The sequence below is a fragment of the Rhincodon typus genome, chromosome 10 (genome assembly GCF_021869965.1).
Source record: "Rhincodon typus isolate 14 chromosome 10, sRhiTyp1.1, whole genome shotgun sequence".
NCBI lineage: Eukaryota > Metazoa > Chordata > Chondrichthyes > Orectolobiformes > Rhincodontidae > Rhincodon > Rhincodon typus.
The window spans coordinates 22,974,151-22,989,998 of NC_063341.1; the positions used below are offsets into that span (position 1 = coordinate 22,974,151).

The 15,848-nt window shown below is 40.5% G+C and overlaps 1 protein-coding gene across 1 annotated transcript; it reads right to left on the bottom strand.

Annotated features, from left to right (window-relative positions):
• Nucleotides 1-8,316: 8,316 nt before the first annotated feature.
• Nucleotides 8,317-12,999, bottom strand: LOC109938647 (doublesex and mab-3 related transcription factor 3, truncated-like). The gene is made up of 2 exons (XM_020536992.2): nucleotides 12,401-12,999; nucleotides 8,317-9,286 (listed from the first exon to the last, which is right to left on the bottom strand). Exons 1-2 carry the CDS (start codon nucleotides 12,795-12,797, stop codon nucleotides 8,409-8,411), a joined length of 1,275 nt encoding a protein of 424 aa, XP_020392581.1. The 5' UTR covers nucleotides 12,798-12,999; the 3' UTR covers nucleotides 8,317-8,408.
• Between the last annotated feature and the right edge of the window lie 2,849 nt (nucleotides 13,000-15,848).

A 15,848-nucleotide genomic window follows, 5' to 3' on the forward strand; every position in this document is an offset into this window, starting at 1 on the left:
CTTCTTCAGAAATTTTCTGAAGAAGGGTCTAGGCCCGAAACGTCAGCCTTCCTGCTCCTCAGATGCTGCTTGGCCTGCTGTGTTCATCCAGCTCTACACCTTGTTATCTCAGATTCTCCAGCATCTGCAGTTCCTACTATCTCTGTAATGTAAAGCAGTTTTTTTTTAAAACAAAGCTTGACTGCCCAATGGCCAAGAACCAGAAGGAAGTAATACCACATTAACCATAGGAAGGAGCACCGTAGAAAAGTGAAGAGCCAGAGAGGCGATTTGTCATTTGTAATCTACTTCAGTACATGGCAAAGAAATTCATTTTTATATGATTTAGAATATTATGTTGGGTGTTTGCCAATTTTTTTGCTTATATTTTACAGCACCTTATAATAATATACTTCTGCTTCCTCTTATCTAGAAGAAACCCACCCCCTACTGGGGTACAGCTGCTGTCCTTCACCCATTTGTTATTTTCTATAAGTGAGCACAGATAGTCATTGACAACAGGCAACTACACTGTAACCTCACCTGATACCCATTCATGCACTTTCTTAGCAGGAAATCATCAACTAATGATATGAGTGGGAAAACTGGTTGACACTAAGGGAGTGTTATGGTGTTGTCACAACTGGTGTCTCCAACATAATTAAACAAGCACAGATCAAAAAATAAATATAGGATCTTTCTAGCCTGAATGACTCACTATCATTAAATCACTTAAAGAGTAAATACATGATTGTGCTTACAAAATCTTTAAAGTAGTAGGGCAATCTAAGAATGTGATTAAAAAGGCATGTGGGGCCTTTGCCTTTATAAATGTAGACATAGTATACACAAGCAAAGCACTTACACTAAAACTTTATTAAATATTGGTTAGGTGGCATTTTATGGCCTATTCTGGAAGGATGGATGTTAAGACATTGGAGGGCATGCAGAGGGATTTTCTAGAATGGTATGATTGATGTGGAACTTCAGATATGCAGTGGATTAGAGAAGCTTATATTGTTCTTCTTGGAGCAGAGAATGTTAAGATAAGAATGGAAGGAGATGTTCAAAATCGTGAACAGTTTTAATAGAGCAGTTAAAGATAATCTGATTCCCCTGGCAGGAGGGTCAGTAATTAAAGGGCACAGATGTAGGATTATTAGCAAAAGGATCAGAGTGATATATTAAAAATGCTGCAAGTTCTACACTAAAATACATTGTCTGAAAAGGTGATTGAAGCAGATTTAACAGCAACTTTAGAAGAGACCTTCCTAAATGATGAGATTTTGGGTCACAAGCTCTGGGCAGCAATGGCTGCTATTAAGCTTGAAAAAAGTTTTGACGGCTGCAAGCCCCATTTAAATCTTTGGGATTTTGCTCACGGACATGGCCTCATGAATAGTTCTCTGATGTCTGACTATGACTGCAATGCAAGCCAGTGAAAAGGCTGGTGTATGGAGAAGTGCTGCTTTTACATCAATTCCTTCAATGAGGGAGATAAGGAAGAAGATTGAAGAAGCTGTGTTGGGGAGGTGCAAAGGAGGGGAAATGAAGAAGAGGGAGATGGGAGGTGAAGGAGGTGGAAAATGGGGCATACCAAACACCTTTCTCTCTCTCCTACTCAACAACTGGTATCTTGCATCTCCCTCCACTTCGTCACTCAACAACTCTTGAATACTTGAAATTTTCACCCCAAGGTCACACAAAGTTAGAAACTTTAATTTGGGTCACAAAACAAAAACGTTTGGGTATCATTATGGTATAGCATGCCAGGCTAAATGGTCACTTCCTAATCATCATTTCCAGAGTCTAGTTTAGAAATTATTTGTGTATTTTGATGGTAATTGAAATTTTATTACGTGTGGAAAAATAACTTGTATTTTGTCTAAAAGATACTGACAAATATGAAGTAAAAGTAGCCATTGTTCTACAGGACCATAGGGCTGTTCTCTTATTAGAGAGAGATGACTGGTAGTGTTTTAACACTGTAACTAAGGCAAGAGGAGAGGATGAAAAGGAGACTCCTTCATTATAACCTCAGTCAAAGGAGGAATTGAACCCATACTGTTAGGACCATTTTGCATCACAAACCAGCTATCCAAACCAACTCCTGACCAATATATTTGTGACAGCACTGACTTTATAGGTGCAAATTTATCTATTAGTCCCTCAATATAATGGACAATGAGTATGCACATATTTCTAATATGAAGTACACCCACTGCTAGCATGCATTTCTGCAGCTAGTAACAGGCAAAGTTATGAATTTATATTTATAAGTTAAGGCAGCAATACCCACTCAAGGTTGATATTTAAAGGAATCTTTCAGTATTTACAGCTTAATGCAGTTGAGATATTTCTCAACTTTAATTATTGTGCTACATCGGTCTTGGAAATGCTGTACAAGTTTTGCTGGACTCATACTGCCATTATGAAGCTTACAAATAGTTTATTTGTAGATAGTCTCTTTGTGGTCTCCTAGAATTGTCTTTTAAGGCTAGAAGATGAGGGCGAACAAGAAAAAAGATACCACAGAACGGGAGAACCTATCACAAGCCTGCAGGACTTTGTTGCTCTGCACAGCAACAAAAGCTGGCTCCTGGAGACAAGAGCTACCATCCGAAAACCTGACTCACGTAAGAAAACCTATTAGTGAACTCGAGTCACACAGCAATTGTAATTCAATTGACAGACCTCAAGTGGCCTAAACCCCATCAAAGGTTACCAGAATGGTTCTCATCTACTGTACATCTCACAACATCATTCTGGCCAACACAGTAGAGCTACAGAATAATCAACATCTCTGAGGAGGATGAGAACCAGATATGGCCGTAGTACAAGCATTCACCTGACAACTAGAGAATTCTGTGACACCTTATCCAGACATACTTTTAATCTATGTTTGAAGGCATTTACTATGCTATCGGAATCTCTGTGCCCCTGCCTGGCATAAAAATAATTCTTTCCAACAGTCAACAATCCAAACATTGGAGACAACAAGGTGGAGAGCTGGATGAACACAGCAGGCCAAGCAGCATCAGAGGAGCAGGAAGGCTGACGTTTCGGGCCTAGACCCTTCTTCAGAAATGGGGGAGGGGAAGGGGGTTCTGAAATAAATAGGGAGAGAGTGGGAGGCGGATAGAAGATGGATAGAGGAGAAGATAGGTGGAGAGGAAACAGACAGGTCAAAGAGGCGGGGATGGAGCCAGTAAAGGTGAGTGTAGGTGGGGAGTTAGGGAGGGGATAGGTCAGTCCAGGGAGGACGGACAGGTCGAGGGGGCGGGATGAGGTTAGTAGGTAGGAGATGGGGTTGCGGCTTGAGGTGGGAGGAGGGAATAGGTGGGAGGAAGAACAGGTTAGGGAGGTGGGGACAAGCTGGGCTGGTTTTGGGATGCGGTAGGGGGAGGGGAGATTTTGAAGCTTGTGAAATCCACATTGAAACCATTGGGCTGCAGGGTTCCCAAGCGGAATATGAGTTGCTGTTCCTGCAACCTTCGGGAGGCATCATTCTGGCACTGCAGGAGGCCCAGGATGGACATGTCGTCTGAGGAATGGGAGGGGGAGTTGAAATGGTTCGCAACTGGGAGGTGCAGTTGTTTATTGCGAACGGAGTGTAGGTGTTCTGCAAAGCGGTCCCCGAGCCTCCACTTGGTTTCCCTGATGTAGAGGAGGCCACAACGGATACAGCAGATGCAGTATACAACATTAGCAGATGTGCAGGTGAACATCTGCTTGATGTGGAAAGTCTTCTTGGGGCCTGGGATGGGGGTGAGGGAGGAGGTATGGGGGCAGGTATAGCACTTCCTGCGGTTGCAGGGAAAAGTGCCGGGTGTGGTGGGGCTGGAGGGGAGTGTGGAGCGGACAAGGGAGTCACGGAGAGAGTGGTCCCTCCGGAAAGCAGATAAGGGTGGGGAGGGAAAGATGTCTTTGGTGGTGGGGTCGGATTGCAGATGGCGGAAGTGTCGGAGGATGATGCGTTGGATCCAGAGGTTGGTGGTGTGGTACGTGAGGACGAGAGGGATTCTTTTTTGGTTGTTATTGCGGGGATGGGGTGTGAGGGATGAGTTACGGGAAATGCGGGAGACACGGTTGAGGGCGTTCTCGACCACTGAGGGGGGGAAGTTGCGGTCCTTGAAAAACGAGGACATCTGAGATGTACGGGAGTGGAATGCCTCATCCTGGGAGCAAATGCGGTGGAGGCGAAGGAATTGGGAATAGGGGATGACATTTTTGCAGGAAGGTTGGTGGGAGGAGGTGTATTCTAATTAGCTGTGGGAGTCGGTGGGCTTGAAATGGATATCTGTTTCTAGGTGGTTGCCCGAGATGGAGACAGAGAGGTCCAGGAAGGAGAGAGAGGTGTTAGAGATGGTCCAGGTGAACTTAAGGTTGGGGTGGAAGGTGTTGGTGAAGTGGATGAACTGTTCGAGCTCCTCGTGGGAGCACGAGGCGGCACCGATACAGTCATCAATGTAACAGAGGAAGAGGTGGGGTTTAGGGCCGGTGTAGGTACGGAAGAGGGATTGTTCCACGTAACCTATTCACATTCTTTCCCCCTCATAAAGGTTAGTCATTCCATTCACTTGAAGATTACTCTCCAGTGTGAATGCCGATGACTGAGAGCTCAAGAGAGTGAAAAGTTCAAATATAGAGATTCATCCATTAAATTGAACATTGATAAAATGCCATTAGAATTAATATACAAGTCTATCCCCTTATGTGACTATTATGTTTATCTCAGCCATTTTTTCTTACTCCTACATGGTGAAATCTTGGTGGCTTTAGCAGATCAGCAGGAAGGGCCACTTGATTCCCTGCTCTGGCAGATGAGATGCTTGTTGCATGCTTCTTTACTGTCCCACTTACACCTGTGCATCTTGGTCATCACAGTAGGAAGGAACTCTGTTTAGTGGAAGTGTGCTCAGGAGCAGTTAAGGGATGAGAAATGTGTGCACCTGGTGAAGAATCTCCACTGATAAATGTTTTTTCTCCATTTTCCTCTACTCAAGATATTTCCCATTGATGCTGAAGAAATTCCCTTTTCATGCATAACCCCAACCTTAATTTACAGAGCGGGGTTGTCAGTCTCCCCATACAGAATTCATAAAAATATGTGCACATTAAATTGGAGCTTGATTTCAATCTCACCTATTGTTTATTCTCTCAACCGTTCCAAGGCATTCATTCTTGAATATTCAATGTTTTTATTTGTTTCTGACAATGTTTATTTCAAGTATAACATATAAAACAACAGAAGAAAGCACCATTTTTAAAGAAGTTGTAAAATACTGATGAAAAGATATTGGCAACTAAAAGCAAAGTTTTGTGGATACATCACAATTAGATAAATCATTTTGCTATGTGTTTTTGTGTAATTTAATTTTAACATATCTCTTTCAACTTACCTATACTGAGAAAATTTTCTTGTTTATGTTAAGTTTTCCTTGCTCAAGTACATAAACTTTTAGCTCAGTGGTAGCATTCCAGCCTTGGAGTCAGAAAATACGGAATTTGAGCTGTTCCGCAAGCCCTGGTTAGTGGAGACCAAAGTGTCGTCCTAAATGTTCAGGTGGAATCCAGTGGAATGCTCATATCCAGACAGGGTGACTGCTGGATCACTCTTAGTATTCCTATCTCTAAATCAGAAAGTGAGGATCAGGCCACACTTTAAAGATCCCCAGCTTGAAAATGCTGGATTGACATCTGGGGTTCAGGAAGGTATTTTCCTCCAGTGGGTGCATGTGGCCGGTAATAAAGTTAAATGGGGCTCTTTAGTCTTTTTTGCAGCCTATATAGGTGAAGGCATTGACAATGAAAGTGAGAAAGTAAACCAAAAACTACAGTTCCAAAAATACAACTCAAGAATGTGTTACAAACTTGAGTTAGAACCTGCCTAAGGAAAGAACTCAATGAATGACCATAAAACAGTAAGATATATCAGCAAAAATAGGCCATTCAGCCCATCAAGTCTGATCATGGCTGATATGTTTTTTAATCTCATTCTCCTGTCTTCTGCCCATAATCCTTGATCCCCTTACTAATCAAGAACTTATCTATCTCTTTCTTAAATACACTCAATGACTTTGCCTCCACATTGTTCTGTGGAAATGAGTTCCACAGATTCATCACCCTCCAGCTGCAGAATTTCTTCATCATCTCAGTTCCGAAGGGTCATCCCTTCATTGTGAGGCTGTGCCCTCAGGTCCTAGTCTCTCCTATAAATGAAATTATCTTCTCCATGCCCACTTTATCCAGGCCTCTTAGCATCCTGTAAGTTTTAATCAGATCCCCCTTCCCATCCTTCAAAATTCCATTGAGTACTGACCCAGAGTCCTCAACCGCTCCTCATTTGACAAGCCCTTCATCCTTGGGATCATTCTTGTGAAACTCCTCTGGACCCTCTCCAATGCCAGCGTATCCTTCCTTAGATACAGGGCCCAAAACTGCTCACAATATGACAAACTCAGTCTGACTAAACTCTTATACAGCCTCTGCACTACATCTCTGCTCTTGTATTCTAGCCCTCTTGAAATTAATGCTAACATTGCATTTGCCTTCCTAACTGCCAAATGAACCTGTATGTTAACTTTAAAGTGAATCACCATAAGAGGCAGACATTGTACAAGCTTTTCACTATACCTCTACAATGGAGTATATGTGACAATAAAGGATATTCTATTCTGTCCTGAACTAGGACTCCTAAATCCGTTCATGCTTCAGATTTCCAAAGCCTTTCCCTTTAGAAAATAGTCTACACTTCTGTTCATCGTACCAAACTGCCTAACTTCACACTTTGCCACATTGTATTACATCTGCCATTTCTTTGCCCACTTTCCTAGCCTGTCTTTTCAACCTCCCACTTCCTTAACACTTCCTGTCGCTCCACCTATCTTTGTGTCATCTGCAAACTGATCAACAATGCTCTTAATTCCTTTATCCCAGCGTTGTGGTCCTAACATTAACCCCTGCAGAACTCCACTAGTCACTGCCTGCCATCCTGAAAAAGACCCCTTTATCCCCAGTTTCTGCCCTTTGCCAGCCAGCCATGAACTCCTACACTTGCTTATTCTTAGCTACCCCTGCTGGAAGCGCACTGTGTGGATGTTGGATGGAGACAAAAAACAGTTTTCATGTGATAGCTCACAAGTGAAAATAACATATTAGATGAGATCCTAAGGAGACCTATCTCAGCAAAGAGTCTACTTATTCACAGCTGAAGAAAATTGGTATGAGAAGAACTTTTTTTTCCAAAATAAGACAAACCTAAACTTACCTTTTCTCCTGTGTCTCCAACTCATTCGATTCTCCCAGAGCTGCGGTTCATATCTTTAATTTAGTTTTCAGTCAGTTTGGAAACAATTTCTAAAAAGTTGATTTAGGAGACAAAACATTAAAAGTAGTGCCAACTAACTGTGGGAGCAAAGAACAGTGATCAGATCAAACTGAATGTCTTTTTCTGGCTGTTTTCTGTCTGGTAAGGGAATCTGTTAGCAGGCCAATGAAGCCAGGTCACTAAAATAACTTACCTAGTTAGTTAATGGATGAAAGTTTAAATGCTTAGACTATAGAATATAACAAAATGTGCAATGCACTGTTTTATGATTGGAAAACATAAATTATAACATCATTGTTCTTGCTCAAGTTTGTCATCAAAAGATAATTTTAAAAGTCGCATTTATGTTAAAAATATATGAAGGGACTAAAATCATTTCAGGGAAAGACACTCTGATGTGGACAATCAACTGCAGCACATAATCAGGATGGAGAAATAGTGTAAAATATGCAACTGTGATATGGCACATGACATCAAATGTGTAAAAATGGAATGCAATGGGGTAACGTGAAATTAGACTGCAAACGAGGCCATGAAATTAAATTTTTAGCAGCTCAGCATGTCCTATTTTTACACATTTGATATCATGTGAAACAATTGTATTTGTGTGATCAGTAATTCTCAATAAAATAATTTAAAAGATTTTAAAGCTTAGATATTGTTCATGGCACATGACAATAATTGCTATTAAATGCTGGTATATTTTAGCATTGTTTCAAAGCCAATAAGTGAATGAAATTTGTATTCCATATACCAAATTGTTGATTTGCTAAAATGGTGCATATTTTCCATTTACTTAATTTCAAACAAATTATAGTGAAAATGACATGATAATTATGCTCAAGAACCATTTTTGACTTTACATAATCTAGCTTGTTTTTAATGAGATCAAATTCTAAATAAAATGAACATTTCTCACATTGACTATTACAACAAGAAGTTGTTACAGGTACTTAAGACAGACATCTATTTTACAAAATCCATTTCAGGATTTCCTTTGTCAGTATTTATTCTTCAGGGCAACTTTTTGTTTTACATGCCAACTCATTGATTCTCAAAGTTTAATGAAGCAGAGCTAAGGAATTTGAAATCCAAATTGCTACTTCTTGCCTTCTTGTCTTTCTTCAAGATATTTCAAAGATTTTTCTGCCAGTTTCCCATCACAGACAGATGGTTTTTGGGAAGTCTCATTTTGAGCAGGTAGGACCATTGTGGTGCTTCCCAACAGGGCACTAGTGGAGTGAGCCAAGGAAGTAAACTGTTGTCTCAGGCTAGGGTGCTGAAAGGTCATTGTGCTCCACAGAGCAAATTCACTGGAAACAAAGGGATGAGAGCCAGACAAAGTTGGTCTGAAAAGGGTTGGCACAGGGTAATGACTGGGTTGTGTAATTGTATGAGTGACATTGGGCAAACTTGCTACAACACTGTGGCTGTTTGGGGATACCTGGAAGGCATCAGACGGGGATCTAAAGGCAGAACTCAGAGACCAAGCTGATGAAGTTAAAGGACAGTGACCAGAGTTGTAGTCAGCTATGTCCTTGGAGGTCTGTGGTTTGTTGTAATTCTTCGATCCTTCAGATCGCCTGGTGGTGCTGGACAGTAAGGTTTCAATTGCTGAAACCAAATCATTGTTGCAACCTTTCAGCACCAGCTCCAGGACGGACTGTTTCTGATTCGGAAATACCTTGGCTAGAACCTCAATAGGAGGCGTTTTAGACTTTCCTGAAGGAACCATGTCCTTCAGCACGTCTTCCGACTTCAAGAACTTCCTGATGTCATTGAAGTTATATCTGGTGGCAACTTTAACGTGTTCTTTGTTTTCCTTCTTCCGCTGTATGTCATTGTTTGATTCTGGGAGGGGCAATGATAAATCGCTGTTTTGGGTATCTGTGGATGAAACTGGCTCTTCCACCTCACTTTCTGTAATCTTCTTCTGGTTGTTATCAGCATCTTTTCCTTCGACATCTTCATATTCATCTGACAATAAATAGGTGTAATGATTAATTACAATGTGATGAATGAATGTTTTACGCTATTGTGCATTGTAACATACAGGAATCTACCTTTCTCTGAATGTAAAGCCAAACTAACTTTAACTTGGGTATTAGACCACTCAAAATTTTACGTTCATATTCCCTCAGAACAGAGAGAGTGTAGATATATGGCGAGGTAGGTGCGCCCTTAAATTCGTGCTTCAAAGCTCCAGTTCAACCAGTGCGACGCAGTGTTGTACGCATTAATTGTGGATAACGAAGCAACTTTAAGATACTTGCGGAGCTATTTTTACTTCCCAATGTAATATGTAAGTTTCCAATGTATCCTTCATGGCGATTTTTCTCTCTTGTACTAATTGCACATAACACAGTAATTGCCATGGCAGTAGAATTTTACACCGCACAACCACGTTATTCAGTCTTTGACAGTGTAGCAGCTCTGAAACGGTTTGTGTCATTGCAACATAATATTGCTGTGTATAAAACCTGGGATTCCGTAGATATTCTCATAGTGTTATCAGGTTGTCCTGTTTTTTTAAAGATTTGCACATTTGAAATTCTAAGTCTGTTGATTTTATTACCGGTATTTTTTTCAAAGTTTTACAGTTCAGTGCATAATTCCTCTATATGCTCCCATCCTCAAAATTTAACTATTGCATTTTCTCTGCGTTCAAATACAACTGATGTCTATCCGCCAATCTACCAAAAAATATTATTTTCTTGACTTAAGAACATCATCTAGAGATGTTTACCAATACATTTAATGTTTATACAAGAAAACAGAATATTTAGACTCGAATCTTTTCCAACGTACAGCCGTGAAGGCAAGTTGACCGGCAGTTTTTGAAGTTGGAATGTAAGATTACATTTACGACATAGATAAAAGTTGATAATTGAAAAATGTATGATGGTGTTTAGTTAAGGAAAAATGACGCTGCTAACAAGTGTTTTAACCAAAAACAAGGTTTTGTTGCTGGTCTAAGGACACTAAAAAATTTTACTTTGCGTTTTCCTTTTAAGACATTGCTAACTGCAAATCCTGGCGAAAGACCTATCCGGGAAGCTGAGAAGCTAGCAGAGACTATCCGGCAATTTATTTGAAGTTTTGGAATGAAATAACTCTATGTTACATGAATTAGTCTCGTCAGTTATTTTTCCATTGTTACCCAGAGATGCTGGTTAGGATTTACTTTTCATTTGTTTCAAAGTTTAATATTGTGAATTATGAAATGACGACATTTAAATATACATGGAATTGACCGGAACAATGAGTGAAAATATAAATAAATCGCTAACGCACGCTAAAACAGGTTACCTATTTTACCTTCCTTTATCCTCATTCTAAGGACTTCACTCGTCAACCTTTGAGAACTACGGTAAAATGATCCCTAATAAAAACCTTAACTATTAAATCATAATACAAAAACTCTCCAACAACTCCGAAACGTAACACATTCATTTTCTGAACGTGGAGTTAAAATGGTAAATACAGAAATGTTAGGCTGTCGTAGGAACTAATGGCAAAATGTCAATCGGGATCAATTTCTTATATTTTTCAGATATGTCAATGTCACGTTAAACACAAGTGTCCCTGAAGTAGTCACGAATGACTTAATTGGAATAATACAAGCCTATAAATGTGCGGGTTATTTTTATATTTCTTTTTGAAATACCTCGAAATTATCCCAGCAGCAGGTCTCTCTTTGTTTCACTTGTAACCAGGCAATTTGATCCCTTAATCCCTGTGCTCTGCAGTGATTAATCACGTCCCTGGGGCTGAAACGGTAAACGCGGGGCATCCAAACAGATCAATCCCCCTTTTCACCCCTGCGCAATTATCATAACTAGAGTGTTATAGCTTTGAACTAGCCGGCTCTTTGATTTGTTGAACGTGGAAAAACAAGCAGGAAGCCAATTTGTAGTAAGAATAATCAGTTTTCAGAGAAAAGGGGATAACAAGAATGGCTTGCTTTAACAATGATTGTTCAGTTAAAATAGCATCCAGATTGTTGCAGTCACTGCATATTGTGCTGCTCTTTCTCCTTGTTCCTTAAACCAAAGTCTGTTCCTGCCGCTTACTCGACATAGGTTATTCATGCTCGCGGCGTCAAGAAATCCTTTTCAACTATTTTGTGACAACTAACGTTCATTGATTGAACACCGTTATTCTCATCCTCAGATCACCTTATATGGGAGATGAAGGTGAAGAGGCATAACGGGATGCTACTAAATTCTAAATATAATTGGTTAAACATAAAAAATGATGCATTTGGCAGCAAGCAAATATTTAGAAAACGTTTGTTAAACATGCCAGCATTTCGGTATGCGCCGTTCCCGCGGTTTGGTTTAAATTCTCAACAGCTAAATAGCCATTTTCCGACATTCGCGCTCTTAGGAGCAGCCGGGCACTATGGGTATGGAAAAATCTGTTTGATGTTTGGTGTAAATGTATCCCACCCGATGTTCCTATCAGAAATCCTTATCCCTACCGGGAAGCAAAGTCATCCCATTTCATAGCCTCCCACCATTCCTGGAATAGTTCCAAATTGTACGGTAACAGAAAGCAGCAACGTGCCAACCGTTGAAATAGCTGCAGCAAACTGGGAACATCGAATATAGTTAACGTCCCGTTTTTGGAATAGATACAACAAACTGGAGGCATGAATGTCAATTATGTGAAGTACTGCCTTTTATAAATCACCTTGTCCACACTGCATTTCACAGTATTTTTCATTGAGTGTGAGATCTCTGTGACCCGATAATATCCCCATCAATGTTTAGCTGTGTTTGAAATAATACTTAAATGAGACAACGTTTCAGCTCTTTTGCCAAGAAACGCAACAAGAAAATACCTGTTTAAATTCAGAGGACTACAAATGTTGTGAAGCGGCGCAGCATTTCACGTGAGGTGTTAAGGTAAAAATAAACCTGACGTCTAATATCGAGTGACTGCAACAATACAAGAATATTCCTGCACTGCCTTTTTACAGTCGAGGGAATATCTATGCGAACAGTGTGGTCTTATAATTTCACGCCGCTCGCGTACACAGTGCGAAGAAAACCCTTCAAACATTTCTGGTCTGTGTGAATTTCCTACCCGGTTGCTGATGTAGCATGGAATCCGCAGGTGTCGTTTCGTCAAGTCTGTTTCTGCTTCTGCCGGCTGAGTACACGCTATCGGAAGGGGCCGAGTCCTCGAATCTCTCGGGGGCTGGATACATTGCTCTGTAATCCTCAGATAAAACCAGATTGCAAGGATTCTCGTTGCTTTGTTGCCTCCTGAGAGCCACCTGCGCGGCCATGACTCTCTGTCTTTCTAAGATGAGGATGCACTTGTCGCAAGTGCAATCTTTGAAGCGACAGTAGCGTTTGTGGCCTTTGAGCCAGGAGAGCACCCCGTGATTCCGACACCGTGCGCACTTGGGAGTTCTCTGAGCTGGTGCTCGGGAAGACGCGGTGGGTACGTACAGATATGGAGCACCATAGCTATTCATGGTAATCACTTTAAAGTTGTGTTTTTTACAACGAAAGGTTCGGTTCTCCCTCAATTCCTTTCTCAAAGATGAAAATGGCACGGGAGCAAACGCAAATCTGAATTCGAGAGCAGGAGCACATATCCCAGCTGCAGCGCCTCGGTTTTATAAGCAGTTATTTCAAGTCAATCAAGTGAAACGACTTGTATGAAAGGATCGAAAATCATTTTCCCCCCGCAAACCTCTCCCCCCTCATTCTTTAAGAGTTGAAAGCAACTCCACAATCAAACAATTCTAAAAGATTTCAAGTGGTTGGAGGAGGTGATATAGGTGCCGAGATAGGGCGGGGCGCACTCCATTCAAAAGGGATTAAAAATAAACGAGGGAGCTGGAAGCGAGGTAATAGAGCTAATGGATCACTTCATAGAGATCCCCTTTCACAATTAGATTTTCCAATTCTTATAAAATGGATGTACCCCACTTCCAAAATATATTATGTGAATTGTCAATTTTCACTTCATTTTTAATTAAACTAATAATTGATGATAATGGTATGGAAAATCGATTTCCATTTTGCACTAAATTAAATCAGTTTTGCGCAACATTTTTGTAAATCTGGATTTTGAGTTTAAAATGTGATAGGGAAGAAGGAGCTAGTTATCTCATTTTGAGATGGAACTGAGGGCTAATCAATGCATTGGTTAAACTTGGACACGTACATGTTCTTCGGTTATCTGCCACGATACTTCACCTTATATCCATATTCTCTGGACAATCCCTGCACTGGACACTGCATGCAGTCACTTCCTTCTGCAACATTTAATTCATACATAAGAAACAACGCTGATTCGAAGTGGCAGAATTTATGCCGCATGATTTCACATACATGGAAGCAACACACCTGAAACCCGTGAGAAAGTGCTCCTCTGGGAACTAAGCCATCGTCTGATTGAAGTCAAACAAAATGAAACTTTATTCGAGGGCATATGAATGAGGTTTGAAAGCATTATTGATAAAGTGCATTAAGCACTTGTACGTTGGAAACAAGGTGGTGGTGGTTTTGGGGGAGGGAGGGCTGCCAGTGGGGGTGTGATGGGGAGAGCATGTCTGACGCACAATTCCCTATCTGCCTCAACCCTCTCTGCTTAGCAGCTTGTCTTGTTCTGTTACTTCAGTCTTTGCTCCTTGGTTGCTACTGAGCAGCGACATTGTCCTCCTATGCCTCTTACCTCCTCCCTTCATCCTCACTGCTGAAATCAAAGTTCGTTCATTGCTTACTACAACTCATTCTACCCCGAAGTGAATAAACTGGCGAACTCCTCACTCCATTCCTCCTGCATTCTTCAGGTTTTAAAAACTCAATTTACTGTCACCCACTGTCACTTTTCAATTTTGGTTATGCACAGAACTTGAGTCTTTTCACTTAGTTTCTTAATTTGAATAAACGCATTCATTGTAATAATTTGAAGGTACATAAAGTTTAAGTTCGGAATGTAACAGCTCCATGGTCTTGGAATACAATTGTTATTTTGTGACTTGGTTTCGTTTTAGCCCGTTAACCTTTGCTACTCTCTCTCACCGCCTGCTACTTTTTAATATGATATTTTAAGTGGCCTTTCGCCGAGAGATCAACGATATCATTTACTTCAAAAATCACCATAATTCAATAGGTTTTATTTCTCTGTTCACCTGGAGATCATTGGTTAAGTCTCTCTGAAAAGGACATACTTTTAATCCATCGTTTTTTTTAGTTGAAAACGCTGGGCTAACCCAGGATCTCCTTGAGGTTAAAGAGGCAGATAAAACTGGCCAGAATCAGAATTCAGACATTGAATGGTAAGTGGTCAGTAGTAAAGGCGAATTTACTGGTAAGACTGTTTAATCTTTCATGTGGATCCAGATAATTTGACTTCAAATATAAAACCTGAAATGTGAGGCAGGTGATTCAATCGTAGTCTTGCACCTGAGGATAACCAGAATCACAGCGTATTTGGTCCAGGGAATATTGTATTTAACTAGGTATCCAGAACTTGCTCGGGTTAAAAGATCCCACATCACTCGCACACTGTTAGAACAGTAAATGATATAAACATTCGTTACTTTACTCCCAATTGAATGCACAAACTACGCATGATTAAATGTAAGAATAGAAAATGTTAGAAATACTTAGCAGATCAGACATCTGTGACGACAGAAAAAAGCATTTTCTTAGAACTGAGAAATGTTTCGAGATGTGATTAAATGGCATCTATCTGAAACATCTCTGTATACGAATGCTGCCTGGCCTGCTGAGTATTTCAGACTTTTTGTTATATATGTGAATAATTGTTAAATTTCAACCGGTTAAGTTGCTCTGTTGGCATGTTAACGTGGAGATTGCAAATAACGAATCTGGACTTTGCCCTAATTTTCCCATGCTAACAGAGTTGCTACTTCCATGGATGGTTGACTCCTAACTCATTCGCTTCATTTTCTATTTGTGGTGAAAATGTTGGAAAATTCAGCAGATCTGGCAGCATCCGTGGAGACACAAACAGAAGTAACGTTTCGAGTCTGATGTGACGCTTTTTCAGAACTTCTTCCCTACTGTGGATTATTTTACAGCGAATAATGCACCGGGGCGGCAGTCACTAAAGAAATCAACTAAATTGACAGATGTACTGGATAGTAGAGTAGACGCACCCCTACAGTCTCGTCCAACATATACGGCCAACTAGCCGAGACAGCCAATTCTTTTTCCTTCAAGAACCCAAAATCCTGCTCTCATCACTAAAATGATTGAAGGGATGTAAGTGTGAAAATGCTACCACATTGCTGCTGTTCTCCTTAAAGAGTTTGTAGTTTCACAACAACTTATTTTTTATTGTAAGGTTTTACCGTTTTTTTCAATCACCTGAAAAAAAAATCCAGTTTTGTAGGTTTGACATGTATTTGAAACTCTGCAGTAATTTAAGTTCCTTTCTTTACACAATACTGCCTATTATGTAAAAACGTTAAGAAACTAACTTTAGAATCAGTTCCATAATTTAGCCTAACACTTCATAACTACCGAACGCCACTCAGTCTGACACA

Coding starts and splice junctions, on each gene's coding strand:
- LOC109938647 (XM_020536992.2), bottom strand. CDS start 12,797: ATGAATAGCTATGGTGCTCCATATCTGTACGTACCCACCGCGTCTTCC. Junction 9,287..12,400: donor CATGCTACATCAGCAACCGG/GTAGGAAATTCA, acceptor ATTTATTGTCAG/ATGAATATGAAGATGTCGAA.